Below are 18796 nucleotides of genomic sequence, written 5' to 3'. Positions count from 1 at the left end.
TTCTGAAAGCTAACAGGTCTTCTTTCTCATTTGCATGTGTCTGCTGATGACTCAAAGATTCTGCTATTCGGTATATAGTCTCCTTTGCTCCTAAATTATTCACATTATATGTGTTAGACACGGTGGTGGCTGTGATCTGAGAAATTGAAATATTTGTAAGTAAATGAAAATTACAGCCTATCGTGTTTGTTACATGTTTCATCTCACAGCATCATTTTAAAGATGATGATACTTCAAAGTTGATTTCAGTCTGCTTTGTTATTATATCTAATTTGACTATAAAAGTTCATACTTTTAAATTTCAAACTCATCACTCTAAAAATGAATTTCATGATGATGAAAGATTTAACTTCTTTGCTTAGAGCTTAGGCAAGATACCAACTCATTTAGGCACAGTGTCTGTGGTAACTGTTCATTGTGTTATACTGAAGAAAGTAACTGAAAAAACATTAACTTCATCTCACAATTTTATAAGTTAGTTGTATGCACTACTTCTGATGCAAAATTTGTGTTCTGTGTCCCAGGTGATTCTGCAGGAGGAAACTTGTGCCTTGGTGTGACTCTGAAATGCTTGGAACTTGGTATTCCTCCACCGTCAGGTCTCTTCCTGGCTTACGTACCTGTACTGTTATCTTTTGTGCCATCTCCATCGCGCCTTCTCTGCCTTTTCGATCCGCTGCTGCCATTTGGGTTCATGATGCGTTGCCTCAAAGGTGAGCCTAATATATATGTACACACACACACACACACACACACACACACACACACACACACACACACACACACACACTTGGTCCTATAAATGGGTAAATATGTTTGTGCTTGTGAAGGAGTTTGCAATAGTTTGAAGAAAAAAGTTGCATTAAAAACATGAATGTTGTATTAGTTGACACATCAGCAGTCATAGTTAGTCAGAACTGAAATACCATTCTTTCATCTTTGAACATTTTAACTGTAAACCATTTCAGAATATATTCTAATATATGGCTTGTCTATTTCTCAGAGCTACACTCAACAAGACAAGGCCTTACCAAAAGAAAGAAAGGAGGAAAAAAAAAAAGTAGAACAGGAGAAAGCAGTAGAACAGCATAAAAATTTCAAGCTTGCACAACTAATGCAACTTTTTTCATATATCATAAAGAGGGTGAGATTGATAAATATGTAGTTAAGAAAATATGTTTTCTCACAAAATTGAGAGAGAGTGCTTTTTAGTGTTCACACTGGCTATAGGGACACATTAAACTGTCGAGAATAGTTCCAGTCAGAGAGAAAAATGAGGACAAATATTTTCTTGTGAATAACCAGTCAGTAATGATAAATATGGCTGAAATGAACTTTATACCTCAGACGGGTTTCTTGATAATATGAGTGATTTTGTTACTCTTGACATTGGCATCGTAGGCAAATGTAGATGCACGTTGCATCCAATGGTGTCACAAACCATCACATATGACATTTGTCCACCACATTGCTCAAGAATGCAGGCTGCCAGTCTCTGCTGCAGTGGTGGAGCCTGTTGTAGGCTATTCCAGATTGTGTACCTACCTGCAGGCAGCCATGTACCTACAGGCATAGGTGGATAAATGGCTGGGGCATAGGCAAGCATTCAGCCAGGCTATAGCCTACACCATCATACTGCCCTGGCAGAGAACCCACTGGCTGGGGTGACCAAGTGACTAATGCATTTGCAGAATGTGTTCAATAGATTTACCTGGAGAGTAGTCTGCACTACATGCTTGTCCACAGATGAACCGAGGGGTGCCCACAGTAGCAGTGTGCTATGAGGCAGTGTTGGAACAGCCTGGTCTAATGCATTTGGCCACAACTCCAGGATTTGGTGAAGTACACCCCATACCTTAAACACTTCTCAGCAGATCAGTGATGATATTCTTTGCTTTTGCTGTCTGGGACATTAATAGTGTGTAGTCAGTGAAGCTTCTCACAATGACAGGAGTGCACCAGTGAGGCTCGTATCAGAAATCAACACAGATTCGCAGACAGAGATCTTGCGAAACTCGGCTCACTTTGTTTCTCCATGAGATCCATAGTGCTGTGGACAATGGCACTCAGGTTGACGTCATCTTCCATGACTCCAGGAAAGCATCTGACACTGTCACACTGCCTTTAGTGAATAAAATATCAGCTTACTGAGTATCAGACCCGATTTACTAGTGGATTCAAATCATCCTTACAGATATAACTCGCCGCTCTTCACAGAACAAAATTGATTGATGTAAAGGTAATTTCCAGAGTATCTCATGGAAGTGTGATAGGTCCATTACTGTTTACAATGTATATAAATGAGCTAGTGGGCAGTGTCAGAAGCTCTTAAGGCTGTTCACAGAGGATGCAATTGTCTATGACAAAGTTGTTGTTATTGCGGTCTTCAGTCCTGAGACTGGTTTGATGCAGCTCTCCATGCTACTCTATCCTGTGCAAGCTTCTTCATCTCCCAGTACCTACTGCAGCCTACATCCTTCTGAATCTGCTTAGTGTATTCATCTCTTGGTCTCCCTCTTCGATTTTTACCCTCCACGCTGCCCTCCAATACTAAATTGATGATCCCTCGATGTCTCAGAACATGTCCTACCAACCGATCCCTTCTTCTAGTCGAGTTGTGCCACAAGCTCCTCTTCTCCCCAATTCTATTCAATACCTCCTCATTAGTTATGCGATCTACCCATCTAATCTTCAGCATTCTTCTGTAGCACCACATTTCGAAAGCTTCTATTCTCTTCTTGTCCAAACTATTTATTGTCCATGTTTCACTTCCATACATGGCTACACTCCACACAAATACTTTCAGAAACAACTTCCTGACACTTAAATCTATACTCGATGTTAACAAATTTTTCTTCTTCAGAAACGCTTTCCTTTCCATTGCCAGTCTACCTTTTATATCCTCTCTACTTCGACCATCATCAGTTATTTTGCTCCCCAAATAGCAAAACTCATTTACTACTTTAAGACTCTCATTTCCTAATCTAATTCCCTCAGCATGACCTGACTTAATTCGACTACATTCCATTATCCTCGTTCTGCTTTTGTTGGTGTTCATCTTATACCCTCCTTTCTAGACACTGTCCATTCCGTTCAACTGCTCTTCCAAGTCCTTTGCTGTCTCTGACAGAATTACAGTGTCATCGGCGAACGTCAAAATTTTTATTTCTTCTCCATGTATTTTAATTCCTACTCCGAACTTTTCTTTTGTTTCCTTTATTGCTTGCTCAATATACAGATTGAATAACATCGGGGAGAGGCTACAACCCTGTCTCACTCCCTTCCCAACCACTGCTTCCCTTTCATACCCCTAGACTCTTACAACTGCCCCTGCTTAGCCATTTTGCACTTCCTGTCGATCTCATTTTTGAGACATTTGTATTCCTTTTTGCCTGCTTCACTTACTGCATTTTTGTATTTTCTCCTTTCATCAATTAAATTCAGTATCTCTTCTGTTACCCAAGGATTTCTACTAGCGCTCGTCTTTTTACCTACTTGATCCTCTGCTGCCTTCACTACTTCATTCCTCAAAGCTACCCATTCTTCTTCTACTGTATTTCTTTCCCCCATTCCTGTCAATTGTTCCCTTATGGTCTCCCTGAAACTCTGTACAACCTCTGGTTCTTTCAGTTTATCCAGGTCCCATCTCCTTAAATTCCCACCTTTTTGCAGTTCTTCAGTTTTAATCTACAGTTCATAACCAGTAGATTGTGGTCAGAATCCACATCTCCCCCAGGAAATGTCTTGCAATTTAAAATCTGATTCCTAAATCTCTCTCTTACCATTGTATAATCTATACGAAACCTTTTAGTATCTCTATGGTTCTTCCATGTATCCAACCTTCTTTCATGATTCTTGCACCAAGTGTTAGCTATGATTAAGTTATGCTCTGTGCAAAATTCTACCAGGCGGCTTCCTCTTTCATTTCTTAGCCCCAATCCATATTCACCTGCTACATTTCCTTCTCTTCCTTTTCCTGTCCTACAACACATCTTTATTAATAGTCCATGATAAGTGAGAGCAAAACACACAAAATTGACTATTTATTTTAGCACACAAAAATATGTTTAGTAGTCTGCCAACTCATTGGCTTCCATAGATCATGCACAGCACACTTTTTTTTTATTTACAATCAAATTCCACTGAACACAGGCTCAAGTGTCACTGCTGTTTCATTTCAGTGCTTCCAGTGGATGTAAAACAGTAGCGGTTGTGAATCAGATGCAATAGTCGCTTATTGTATGCCAAAAGATATTGATGTCATTATTTTTGCCTTATTAAGCTGTCATAACAGTTAAATATTCACCAAATCCTAATCATTATACACATTTCTCCTCATTTCCTGAATTTGTAGTTCACCGGCAAAAATGCAGCAAATAAATTAAAAAAGGAAGGTAAGACATAAGTAAAGGACAATTAAATAAACATAAAAATAAATCTTTTTATTATGTCTAAAGGTACAGAACAATGTGGTCATTCATACCCGTGAACAAGAATTGGTAGACAGTATGGCTGCTCATGAGTCTGTGACTTGGTACACACATGGTAATAATTAAGTGCATAGAGTGATGACATGATTTGTCAGTATTCCTCCAAAATTATGTGAACATGAGGCAGTTGTATCTCTCTGACAACTCAGGTTGAAAATAAGTAAGTGTGCTTTATGATGCAATAAGCCTTCAGCATTTTGTGTGACTCGGAGAGTTTTGTTCAATTCAAAGGTGCAGACTGGTTCTTTTAATAAATGACTGCACTTCACTGATACAAGTCTTAAAACTTCATTGGGTACATGGTTACCAGGACTTGGAACCAATGAACCCTGATCTGTGAGTATTAACTTCAGTGTATGCTATGGGATTTAATTATGTCATTGGCTATAAACTTTCTATGGTTTCCTAAAATTTCCAAGATCATTGAAGAATAAAGAATGTAAATAAATTGGAATCCTTAGGTGCTTACTGGTAAATGCATGAAGAGTCATTGGGAATGGGTGCTTACCTGTTCTCTTGAAACAGATTCGTTTCATTGATGATACATAGTACTTATTACTTCAAGCAGAGCTTGGATTGTATTAGTTTGTATCATCATATGACATTACATTACATTAAAACTATATTAAATTGCAGTAGGATACTCATTTAGAATTTAACCAGAATGCCCATATATGTTTATGTGCTAAATGCTTATGGTGTGATAGTGATGATGATGCAGTCAGTTAAACCAGCCACAAAATCTTTTATATAGTAATTTCTGCTGTAAATAGTTCAAGTGATAGGGGACAGTCAAGGATCATCATTGCAGAATTTTACATAATCACTGTTTTTACAGTACTTTTATGGATTATACTTGCAGTTTTGTCATACTTCGTGCATTAACTCTTTTCTCTGGCTGACAGCATATACATGCGGTCGAGCCGATGCAGAATCTGGTGCTATGGAGTCAGATTTGGGTGACACGGAGTCAATGTGCGATGATGCAACTGATCATGCTGCTCGCGAGTCTGCGGCTTCTCTGTCGGGAAATGACACTGACACACTCACTGCAGGGTCACTCACTTCATTACAGCCAGAGTGTGAACAGCAGGGCCAGCAGCAGCAGCAGCAGCAGCAGCAGCAGCATTTACCATCACCACCCCTACCATCCCCTCCACAACAACAACAAAATAATGCAAATGAAAGGTATGTGATTGTTAAATTCTCTTTATTTGTTTTAGACTGTCATGTTATCTTTTAATGGTGTGCAACTAAGAGATGGCTTTGACTGTTTGAATTGACAGTACCTCGTGGGGAAGAGTACTCTCTACATATGTAATTATTAATGCAAACCTGAAATGAGAGCTGTATTTAAGTACTACGTCATCTTTCACAATGCCATGAGGGCCTATTAGAAACTAATATCACTAGCATTTGAGGAACAGTGACACTAAATTTGAAGCTTTTCCTCTTCAGCCTTTTGTTGTCAAAATATGAAAGTCTGAAGTTGCCATACTTATTGGGTTGGTACATAAATTTGTAACAGTTTTCCGTAAGTTTAATAAACACAACAGACTTTTCTTTACTACAGTCTGCTAACACTAGATATCTTTTCGATTCTGAGACTGTAGAAATCACATGGTTTTGAGGCAAAGAACTCATCACCTCATGTTTATAGTGTGTTTTCATCCAGAAAGGAAATATATTGAAGGTTGTTCGACAGAGAGCAGAAAAAGTGTAAATGGTGGGTGCAGAGGGATGTCCCAACACAGCTCCTGTACAGTGTCTTTTGTCAGTCCACCAGAATGTGGGTGGGTGTTATCATGGAGTAGCATCACTTCATGCAGTCTTCTTGGTTGTTGTTCCTGGATTGGGTCTACAGAATATCTTAGTTGTTTACAATAAAGGTCAGGTGGTTACACCTCTGGGAAGCAACTTGTAGTACACCACTCAGTCACTGTTCCTCCAGATGCATAACATTATATTCTGTGGATGTATGCAGGTCTTTGTATGGGGAGTTGCTGCTTTATTTGGGCTCAACTATTCCTTTCTTTACCTTATGTCAGCAGAAAGACACCATTTCTTGTCACCAGTAATGATACAGGATAGGAACGGTCAGTGTTGTTCATGATCCAATTGATGACAAGCAGACAGAGATGCATGTATGACCACCTGCTGATGTGTGTGTGTGTGTATATATATATATAAAAACAAAGATGAGGTGACTTACCGAACAAAAGCGCTGGCAGGTCGATAGACACACAAACAAACACAAACATATATATATATATATATATATATATATATATATATATATATATATATATATATAAATTTTTTTTTTGAACAGTGGTACGCAAACACCTGAATTATAAACCTCCCAATTGCATGAAAATTTCTCATGGTGGTGGAATGATCACAGTACATCACATTTGCCAGTTCTCAAGTACACTGACATGAATCATTGTGGATTAATGCATTTAAACATTTCATAAAATCCCGAAGATTCTCCTGCTCATGGAAAGTCACTAATATCAAAACAATCCCCCTTACTATCAGAAAATCATTTCCTTGCCATGCTCTATCCAATGGCGTTATACCTATACATGGCACAACTGTTTCTGTCTACCTCCACTGCTGTCACCCCTCTATTGAAGAGTATGTTGGAAATGTTCTGATTCCTCCACTCAGCATTCCATTTTCTAACATCCACAGGTGCACTCACTATCTGCAAATGACAAAATGACAAGTAAACTCAAACAGCAACAATTAACTACAAATAAATAAAGACAATTGGTAAATAAATCTGTAGCAATCAGAATACCAGCAGGTAAATCAAAACCTCTACAAACTTATACATCAACTTCATATTATTTGATATTTTTTGGTTTGAGACTTATTTAATTAAATATTGAGACAAGACATGGAGACACAGAATGGTATCTTTATGGGTTCCAGAATTTTTATGGTAATTTATTGAAGGTATCAACTCTGAAAACATCTTATGTACAAAAGAAATGCTAACCAGTGTTAAACATAAAATTAAAATCACCCAAGTAATTGGCTGGAACATCTAGTCATGCCTGTGCTCCTGTTCTGCCCGTCAGTCATTGTTAAATATCAGTATCTTATTTCCCTTGCTATTAACTGGAAATTAGTATCACGCTTAATGGCATTTCTGCTTTGATAAGTATGTGGAGCCCATACTTTTGTCCTTAGATTTGTGTACTCTGTTTTAGATTTGTAGTGGTTCTTATCTACTTAGCAGGTACCACTAATTACTAGATTGAAATAATTTCAACCTATTGTAATATGAGTAACTTTCTTGGGGCATGCCGTGATTTTTACTAGAGTTTATGTAAGAATACAATGGAATTAAAATATTTTACATACTTACTTTTAACTTGGTTTTTCAGTTTATGCTTTCCATTGGCCTAGAGAATAAATCCCAAATGTGTGGGGAGGGGGGAGGGGGGGGCTGTGTTATTTAGTTCCTCTTTCATCTCTAGTCACTATCATTTACATTTTTGAAAAGAAAGAGGGGGGGGGGGATGAGTCAATATTAAACTGTAGGCCCCTTATACCTGGCTGGGTAAGTCAGTTCAGAGGTTAAAGGAAGGCAATGGCATATACTGCCTTTGCAACTTGTTACATAATGTGCTGTTTACACTGATAATAGAGTTAAGGACAGCTATGCCTCACTGATTTCTCAAAGTTGAAAACATTTTGTTCGGGTCAGTAGATGCATGCCACGATGCCTGACAACTTGCTTTTGTTAACATGTTTGGATTTTAAAACCTGTTGTACATAGTTGCACTACATTTTAAACATCTTCTAATATCCATTACTATTAGAAGTGAAATCTAGTTATGATAACTGGCTTTGTACATCTAAAAAGAACAGATTTCACTGTCGGCATTTGTATAAGCCATTTAGCAACACTCTCACATTTGAGAAAACACTTAACTATTCTTGCAGTATCCAAGAGCATAGTTTTGTCATGCAACCCTCCTAGCAGGACACTGATTAGTTGCAGTGGCTACTATATGAAGGCAAATATTGAATAAAATTGTTAAGTTGCTTTATTGCAGTGATAATATATACATTTTGTTACTCAGCAGTATTCAGAACAGTATTTGATGTAATCAATATTAGAAGTTTTAAGGCGAACAGTGATATGTGAAGGCACACACACCATATTGTGAAATTCTGAAGCAGTACATCAGCTGTAGCCACAGTATTCTACTCCTTGTTTGTGTATCCATCTGCAATCCAGTGCTTATAGTGTACAGTGAATGACTTTTCTTTTTGCAAAGCATTGTATGGATTTGATTTTTAAATTAGTTTTAAGGCAGTAAGATGGTGTGATATAATAAGTATGTCAGATTTCAGAAAGTGTACATACTATTCTAACACCTGCAAATAAAACTGGTAGAACTGGAACTGTGAACTGACTGAAGTAACATGCCATAGTAGATGTAGCCTCTTGCCCCCCCCCCCCATCTACACACCTCTCTCTTTCATTGTAAATAATGTCTAATGTCTCTCTTGGAAAAAGAAAAATCCCTAGAAAAGATGTAACATCATAACAGTTGCGTCAGATATTACGGTTTTTTTTCTGTTGAAGTTTTTTAACGTCTCACTACTTGTCTTTTTATTTCACTGGCACATTTGTAGATATATTTTGAATTTGCACTCCTTTTTGAATTGCCTATATTTTTATATCTCTATTTTAAGACTTTTCTGTACACATGATTTGCCTGTTTTTAACTCAGATCAATGTAATTTCATTTGCTTTCAGCAGTCAATGGATGACTTACTTCTGTTTCCCTCCCGTAACTGTGGTAATAATGTCTGCATACATCTGTAGATATTCAGCGACTCATTTCTTGGGTATACAGTTATGCTAAATAAGAAACTGAATGTGATAAATTCCACAGCCAATTGCATTCATTGTTTAATGTGTGTTTGCCCACACACAATATCCCTGTTTGTTACAAAAAAAACTGTAAACACTTAAATACAACTTTGTGTGTTGCTGTTGCTGTTGTTGTTGTGTGTGTGTGTGTGTGTGTGTGTGTGTGTGTGTGTGTGAGAGAGAGAGAGAGAGAGAGAGAGAGAGAGAGAGAGAGAGAGAGAGAGAGAGTTGGTCAGATTGCTTTTTCATGCCGAATGTTACTACTTTTGCTGCTGCTTTGAGTATGCTTCCTGCATTGACAAATAATTTATTTTCAATGCCCTACATAGCAGAGATGCTGAGTTGCAGCTCAGCATCTCCACTATATGGTGAGTAGCAGCTATCCTTTTCATAATATTGTTACATTCCATCCTGGTTTTTCCATTGTTTTATTTTCAATTCCGTTTTATGTAAAATAAATCAGAAAATTGATTTGGGTCAATTAAAGTACTGTGAAAGATGCTATATCCGGAGTTGTGATTGGGAATGGAAACACATTTCAGAATTTTTGGTGAACAGAAAAAATTACCACAGCCAAACAGGGAAGATGCTGATGTATACACAAGCAACCAATAAGTAATGCAACACATTTTTTGCTGAAAGCTAGTTGATTTTAATCAGGATTCCAATATAACATATCATTCCCCACTCTTCTGGCAACAAAAATTTATTTTTCAACAAAATCTCTGTTCAATGTGACGGCCTTGTGCCACCTTACTGGGAGGGCCTGTAGGCACACGTGTTACCACTCTACTGATCAATGTCAGAGCCAACATCTTGATTTATCAATAACCTCCCCCATCACCCATTTACTGCTTCCTCCATAGTGCATCCTTCATTGAGCCAGACAGATGGAAGTCTGAAGGTGCGAGATATGAGCTGTAGGGTGGATGAGGAAAAACAGGCCAACAAAGTTTTGTGAGCTCCTCTTTGGCGTGCTGACTTGTGAGGCCTTGTGTTGTCATAAGCAGAAGTTCATTTGCATTTTTGTGGTGACAAATACACTGAAGTCATTTATCAATTTCCTCAGTGTAGCACAATATACTTCAGAGTTGGCTGATGCACAATGAGGGAGGACACCAAACAGAATAACCCTTTCAGAGTCCCTAAAGACTTTACTAGCTGAGGGTGTGGCTTTGAACTTTTTCTTCAGAGGACAGATGGTGTGACGCCACTCCATGGAGTGCTCTTTTATTTCTGGTTCAAAGTGATGATTCCGTTTTAATGATATTCAACAAGAAATTGTCATGATCAGCCTTGTAATGTGCAAGCCGTTCTACACAGATGGTCCTTCGTTGCTTTGTATAGTCTTCTATTAGGCTGTGAGGAACCTAGCGGGGCAAACAGCTTTTAGTACCCCAACTGATGGGTGAGTGTGTCAGCACTACCAACAGAGATGTCCAATTGTGCAGCAAGGTGTTTGATTGTTATCTGCTTATCACATCACATGAAAGTATCTGTATGTTCCCACATTGCAGGAGTCACAGCTGCATGTGGCCGCCTGAAACACGGGGGTCAGATAGGGTTGCACAACCTTGCTGCAATGAGACACCTTGCCCACCGACTCACCATGCTTTCATTCACTGCCAGGTCTCCATTAACATTCTGCAAGCACCTAAGAGTGTCTGCAGTGCTCTGATTTTCTGCCAAAAGAAACTCAATGACAGATCTCTGCTTGGAACACATCTCTGTTAAAGAAGCCATTTTGAAGGCTATGTATAGCACTGCCAGCTATTGGAACTTCATGAAACTACAGGGGGCTGAAGTGGGAATATGCCAAGATATCCCACAACAAATTTCACATTTTATTAACTGAAACTGACTCAGGAAAAAAATTGTGTTGCATTACTTATCGAACACCCCTCATATAGTGTACATGTTAATTCAAATACTGAAATGTGGTTGAAAGGGAATGATCTGCATCGTCAGTAGAATAAATTAATATTTTGCTAACAACAAACATCCTCATGTGGACATTTCATTCATTGTTAGAAGTCAAGGTTCCTTATTTACTAATGAATATCAAGGCTAGTAATCAGTGTTAAGGTGAGTAAAGGAATGATAGTGCATTTAGAAATAACAATCTTATAACACTGTTATCAATCTTTCTGCCAAATCTCTGACCCTGCAGAAGTATCAGTACTTTATAAAGACCCCACTTTTAGCCCAAAACCTAAATTCAGCCATATTGGACTTTTAAAGGACCTTGTTTTCTTCACTCATATTCTGCTATGGAAACATTTCTTCACAGTGCACCCCACTGACAATAGCCAACCAGAACCCCATGATAGAACCTTGTTTAAAACAGTTCTAACCTCCTTCCAACCATGATCCTCCTCCCTGTCCAACAAATCATCCTCAGGTGACCTTTTAGGAATTCTTCATTTCTAACCTGGCCTCACTTTCCTTTCCTAAATCCCTCCCTAGTGAATTCAACATCACTTCTACAGAACAACCAACTATTTGTGGTGGAGTCTTTATCTGTGGGAATGATGGTAAGGTCTAGATCGGTTTTCAGGTTACAATGGTCATAAATTGTTGTGACTATGTGGCTGAGGGTCTCTACCAACTCTGACACCTTCGCATACAAACCTTATAACCATAATCCCATCTCTGCAGTCCAACATGACCTCCTGCAGCTCCATGAGGCCTTAGATCTAGCCAGCCACTGTGACCGAGCGGTTCTAGGTGCTTTAGTCTGGAACCGTGCGACTGCTATGGTTGCAAGTTCAAATCCTGCTTCGGGCATGGATATGTGTGATGTCCTTAGGTTAGTTAAGTTTAAATAGTTCTAAGTTCTAGGGGACAGATGACCTCAGATGTTAAGTCCCATAGTGCTCAGAGCCATTTGAACCTTAGATCTATCCCTAAACATGACACTTGAGTCCATATCCCTCTTCAGACCAGCTACCCCCTCACCCACTTCTACCTTTTACTCTACACCAGAACCTCCCATCCACCACCTCCCCCCCCCCCCTGCTCCCCCCCCCCTCCCCCCCCCCTCCCCCCAGGTGTCCCTACTGGTTATCCTGTTGTGGCTGGGTACAGTGCTCCCACTGACACTCCAAACTATTGTCTGTTACCTCCCATCTGACATTCAACACACAGCTCAGTTTATTCACTGCATTTCCACAGTTCCTGTCCTTTTACCACCAGACTCCTGTCCCGTTACCACCATCTACATCTACATATATACTCTGCAAGCCCCTGTTTGAAGCATGGCAGAGGGTATCCTGTCTCAATACCTGTCACTTCATTTGCTATTCCACTTGTAAATAGAATGAGGGGGAAAGCATCTGTCTGTATGTCTCCATACAAGCCCTAATTTCTCTCATCTCCATATTGCTTATGTGAAATCTATGTTGGTAACAGTAGAATCATTCTACCATCAGCTTCAAATGCCAGTTCTCTGAATTTTCTCAATAGCGTAATCAAAAAGAAGGTCCCTTCCCTTCCTGAAGCAGCTCCATTATATTTGAGTGTTGTTCAGACCTACTGGTAACAAATCTAGCTGTCCCCCTCCAAATTTGTTCGATGTCTTCCATTAATCCAAATTGGTGCAGATCCCAAACACTCGAGGAGTACTCAAGAATGGGTTACACTAGTGTCCTATATGCTGTCTCCTTTACAGATGAACCACACTTTCCTAAAATTCTCCCAGTTCCCCCCATTAATTTAACTTTCAAAAGTCAAATTTATAAACAACTTGTTATACTGCCATCTATACTCCTTGCACCATCTTAAGTCAACTTATTTATGGGCCATCTGGAGGAGAAGGAGGAGGAGGAGGAGGAGTCCTTCTTACCAACTCAGTACCTGAAACCCTGTCTAGTTCAGATTCATGATGACATTTTCATGATATAGTCCCATGGCAGGGACAACCTTTGCTCTTTTGTCAATGTCTACTCCCAAATCTGTTTCACCTGCTCTTCCTCAAGTTAACAAGCCACCTTCCTAGACGTCGATACTCATCTCACATGGCTCCATAAATATTTGTTCGCATCAAGCATACCAACCACCAACAGTATCTCCAACTTGATAGCTGTCACTTGTTTCATGTGAAAGTATCTTCCTTACTACACACCACCTGTAAACAGTGCATCTGCAGTGGGTAGCAGAAGTTGCTGAATTATACCAAGAACCTTACCAGAGATTTGATTGACAAACAATATCCCGTCCAGCTCATCCACAAACAGATTCCCTTTTTGGTGCCCACCCAATCTATCCCTATACACCTACCAACCACCTCCTACCACAGTCCACTCAAAAGAATTTCTTACTCAATAAAAGACAGGGCCATATGTGAAAGTAGCTTTGTAATATATCAGTGTTATGAAAAGGATAGTTTCTATTCACCATATAGTGTAGATGGTGAGTCACAGATAGGCACAACAAAAAGACTGACAGAAAGTGGGCTTTCAGCCAACAAGGCTTCATCAAAAATAGACAAGACACACAGACACGCATGCGCAAATGCAACTTGCACAAACATGACCACAGTCTCTGCCAGTTGAAGCCAGACTGCAAGCAGCAGTGCATGATGGGAGAGGCAACTGGGTGGTGGAGGTAAAGAGGAAGGTGGAGCGGAGCAGCAAGGGGGAACGATAGCAAGGTAAGTGTGGGGTCAGGAAAGTGCTGCTTGTGGGAGTGTACAGAGAAGTAGTGAAGAGAGGGTAGACAGAGGGCAGGGGGAGGGTGGGGCTATATGGTGAGTAGCAACTACCCTTTCCATAATATTGTTACATTCCATCCCCAATTTTATATTGTTTCATGTTATATATCAACAATATTATGAAAATGATAGATTGCTCCTCCCTGTAAAGATGACATGTTCCGTTGCAGATGTGCACAGCAAAAACTGTTAGACACTGAGCTTTCATTCAAAGTCTGCCTCATCATAAAGGAGGCGCGCGCGCGCACACACACACACACACACACACACACACACACACACACACACACACACACGCGCACACGCACGGAAAAACACCTCATGCCTGAGCATGACAAGTAACAAACTGTCTACTCACATGACTTCAACTACTTCATTAATGGGCCATTTGGGTACACCCTCCCAGTACAAGTTTCTCTGAACTGTTTTCTTGCAGTTCCTCTGGTCGAATCCTCTGCTTACCTATTACCCACGACCTTACCTTACCTAACCTTACCTTTTCCCATCTTTCTTCTCTCTGCACCATTCCTTTCCTGTCCAGATTATGTATTGCCTTCTCCCACAACTCTTCCTCCATCTGCCTACCTCTCCATGTGGGCATTCTCTCACCCTGTTTCTCCCTCCCCTCACTTCATAAATTTTGTGCCCATACAATGCGAATATTTTTCATATAATTTGTCTGTGGATAGGTAACGTGTAGCGTCCTCTGTCTGATCTCATATTGGCACAAGAAGCAATTGCTCTCAAAAAGTTGTATGGTTATTTTTGTGAAAATGAGTTTATATATGCTAGGAATGGACATTAGATTTAGCTTTTCAAATAAAGGTTTGCAGTGTTTTGTTTTTTATTCCCACAAACGCTTAAATAACCTTTTTCTGTAGTCTGAAAGTTTTGAGTAGATTAGTTATCTCTGAAAGTTATGCTATACCTAATGACTGGAACAAAATATCCAAAATAAACATAGCACACAATGTTGTTACACCTATATTTGAAGATGGTAACTGTTCTCGAAAGAACAGATACCATTGATGACCGTGCAGCTACTCTAGAATAAATGATAATTAATTGAAACCCTCAGCTGCCGACAGGTGTTGTCCATATACCTCAATGGGGACAGTTAAAAATGAGTGTCCCGACAGGGACTCGAACCTGGGATCTCCTGCTTATATGGCAAATGCTCTATCCATTTAAGCCGCCGAGGACACAGATGAATAGGCCGACTGCAGGGACTTATCCCTTGCACGCTTCCCATGAGACCCACATTCCCAACTGTCCACAATCGATACATGGGAAGCGCGCAAGGGATAAGTCCCTGCAGTCGCCCTATTCGTCTGTGTCCTCGGTGGCTCAGATGGATAGTGTGCCTGCCATGTAAGCAGGAGATCCTGGGTTTGAGTCCCGGTCAGGTGGCACATTTTCAACTGTCCCCATCGAGGTATCAACACCACCTGTCGGCAGCTGAAGGTTTCAATTAATTATCATTTGTTACACCCAGCTTGACAATGTGAAACAATTTTTGGGGTGCTGTTAACATCTACGACAAAATGTTGAAGATGTCTTCCAATACTCCTCTTACTCATCATTGTGGACCAGACTTAGCATAAGCACACGTTCATATGCAAAGGGTGAACAACTGGGTTTTGGCAGCAGATCATTTTATGCCCAAGCATGAAGGGTTGAAAAATTTATCTTTTAACTGCCCATTGCAGCAGCATCTCCAACAACTCCTAATGTTTTGCTTCAATAAAACACTTCTTAAACAAGCTTCTGAATTATGAATCAGATTTTAGTGTTCCTTCTCTTCAACAAAGTGGCATTTGGTCAAATAGATTAATACAACACCACTGGTGTCCAAAACTTAAGAGTGAATGTGACTTTCATGTGGTATGTTGCTGCCAAGTAACATAGCTCAATGAAACTTTGTCCAAACATAGAGAGAATTGTTACAGTATAGTATAGATTATAACTGTATGGGATGAACAGAATGACACTTTCATTTGTAGCCAATAATTAAACTGAAGTCAACATGATTCATGGTGATCTCATGAACACAATATAAGGTAGGGCATGGTTCATAACCCTTTTGCTCCTACAGATGTGCTTGACATAGGCCTTGAAGTGTGCAGTGTTTTTATGGACTAAGCCAACAGTCTGTGCCGGGACCCTTTGTATCCATGATTGCTTCCTCCCTGCTGTATTACCAGTGCCAACCTCCTGCTGCTGTGCCTAATATTTCACAGGTAGCTTGCAACAAAAAGCTGTAGAATCTGTGCATTCACTCCCTCCATTCTCCATTTTGTCTTTGCTCTTGGTGCATGCTAGCACAATAAATTATTCACAGACAATTCACAAGGGAAATTAAGTGCTTGCTGAAAAAAACATTTTGATGCATCTGGATATGTTTAGAGTATATACACAAAATTAAATGTGCTAGAAATGAATGTGCTAGAATACAAAATCTTTCCTTTATGTCAGAAAAAATTGATCACATCATAAAGAGATGAATCTTCATAATTTTTAATTAGCTTATACTATGTGTGCTGTGTATTTATTTCATGCTTGGGACAGATACTGCTTCATATGAAGAATCTGGTCCATTTTTTGCCAGCACACTATTTCATCTAGGAGTAACTTTAAACTCGAAACCTTGAAGCTCTTGAATTCTTTTTCCAATGTGCATTACTTATTTTCAATCCTTTCACACATCCCTAGACAACTTTCACAGCCAAAAATCGCTATACCCAAATAAAATTGTCTGAGTTAGCATGCTAATAATTTTAGCATGTCATAAGCAGATGAAAATGTACAATTTTTCTTTTACTGGCATAATGTATGCTATGTAATTACATCACGTGCAAAATTCACTGTGCAACTGAACTAAAGAATAACTTTTTTGAAAACCCATAATTGTTTTCCTTTGTGACACAGAAGTTTGAAGTTTGACTCAAAGGTACTCAAAGGGTGTCTGTAATGGTGCAAAAATGTGGCATCCTGTGACATCAGCCTTGGGTTCGACAACGCTTTAAACAGCAAAGTTTTGACATGAGAGGAAAAAAGATCAGAGCTGTGAGGTTCAGGTGATGTGTAAGATGGGCTGATGATGTCACATTGGCACCAAATTGCATCACAATTCTGCCTACCACCACCGTAGACATATCACTTGATGGGAAGGTCATTATACATCTTCTTACCAACATTTCGCCCCTTGTTTTGACATTTCTGCTATGAAGGTCAGAATAGTGGCACCCAGTACTGAAATCACACTGTTTCCTTATGGGTAGCTTGGAAAAACATCTCAGACATACCACCACTCAGAACTGTCACAAAAAGCTTCAAAGGGAGGTATAAAGAGAGTCAATGAAACAACCCCTTTCACTGAGGTGTTGATTCACACACATTTTGAAATGGTGCATATACTTTTCAGCCCTCCAGGTTTGTGCCCTCCTGCATTGTGATCATTGAAGGGTGCGTCATTGACACATGCATGAATACAGTGGCAAAATGCCCATCTAATAACACTCCCACCTCAGCAGTACTCTTGGTGACACCTACCCACATTTACTGAGAATTGTAAAAATGTTTCTTCACAGAGAAAACCTGCGAAGTAGCCCTAGGCACCTGCAAGCAGGCGACCACTTGACACCCCTCTGTTCCTAGTTGTCTGCATGCAGGTACATAAGGCTACTTCATAGGTTAAAAATTCTCAATAAATGTGGGTGGGTGCCACTGAGGGTACTGCCGAACTGAGGGGTCTTGAGGGACATTTGCCATTGTATTCATGCATGTGCCAATGTCGCACCCGCTCTGTAATCATGCCACAGGAGAGCTTGAAACCGGAAGACTGAAAAAGCATAAGCATGCTTTGCTGGTTATTATCATGTTCAAATTTCATCATATGGTTTTAGGACAATCCATAGTTACTACAACCTGTATACGAGAACAAAAATTGCAGTCGTGCTGCTCCTAAAAGTGGTTCAATCATGTTCAGTGGGGTTAGAGCCCAATAATCTCACTAGAGACGAGTTGAAATTCCCAGGTGTGTCCAGCAGTGTCAAAGGTTGTTGAGAAAGTTGTACTGGCACTCATTGTACCAAGAACTGTTGTTTTAAACCAAAAATGCCCCCTGGAAAGGGGCAGTCTGATTGACGCACTTTGTCACCCACTGAGGCCTATTCATGCCAGTTCTTAGTCGTGGTGTACCTCAAATCTTTTCCTTGGCCACCCATAAGAAAACTGTGTGATTTCAACTATGATTGCCGCCGTTCTGAACTCTATCACAGAAGAGTCAAAAGAAGGGGTGAAATATGGGTAAGATGGGATGTGACAATTTTCCCGTTGTGTGACACATCTACTGTGGCTTTGGTCAGAATAGTGATGAAATTTGGTGCCAATGTGACATTATTAACACATGCTACTACACCTCACATGAACTTCTGAGCTCTGTTTTTTCCCCCTCCCCGCATGTGTCGAACCTTCTTGTTTGAAGGGTTATTGAGCCTAAGAGTGCCACCAAGGGTCACCGTACTTTTGCACCATTACAAAGGAAGGTTGTAGACACCGTGAGCCAAATTTAAAACTTCTGCGCTGCAATGGGAGACAGTTATGAGGTTTTGAAAAAGTAATTCTTCAATTCTGTTCTGCAGTGTAGATATAGCATCAACTTAAGCACAAAGTCTGTTTGGTGCCAGCATACTT

General features: G+C 39.8%; 1 protein-coding gene across 2 annotated transcripts in view; it reads left to right on the top strand.

The window, feature by feature from the left end:
* Positions 1 to 18796, top strand: part of LOC124777265 (hormone-sensitive lipase) — a 96676-nt gene that overhangs the window by 53274 nt on the left and 24606 nt on the right. For both annotated transcript variants that reach the window (XM_047252596.1, XM_047252595.1), the window contains exons 7-8: positions 525 to 713; positions 5396 to 5678. In XM_047252596.1, coding sequence (XP_047108552.1) covers positions 525 to 713; positions 5396 to 5678 — 472 coding nt within the window. The remainder of the gene's footprint in view (positions 1 to 524; positions 714 to 5395; positions 5679 to 18796) is intronic.

This window comes from Schistocerca piceifrons, chromosome 2, assembly GCF_021461385.2.
Source record: "Schistocerca piceifrons isolate TAMUIC-IGC-003096 chromosome 2, iqSchPice1.1, whole genome shotgun sequence".
Classification (NCBI taxonomy): domain Eukaryota; kingdom Metazoa; phylum Arthropoda; class Insecta; order Orthoptera; family Acrididae; genus Schistocerca; species Schistocerca piceifrons.
This window is presented reverse-complemented; position numbering and strand designations above follow the sequence as displayed.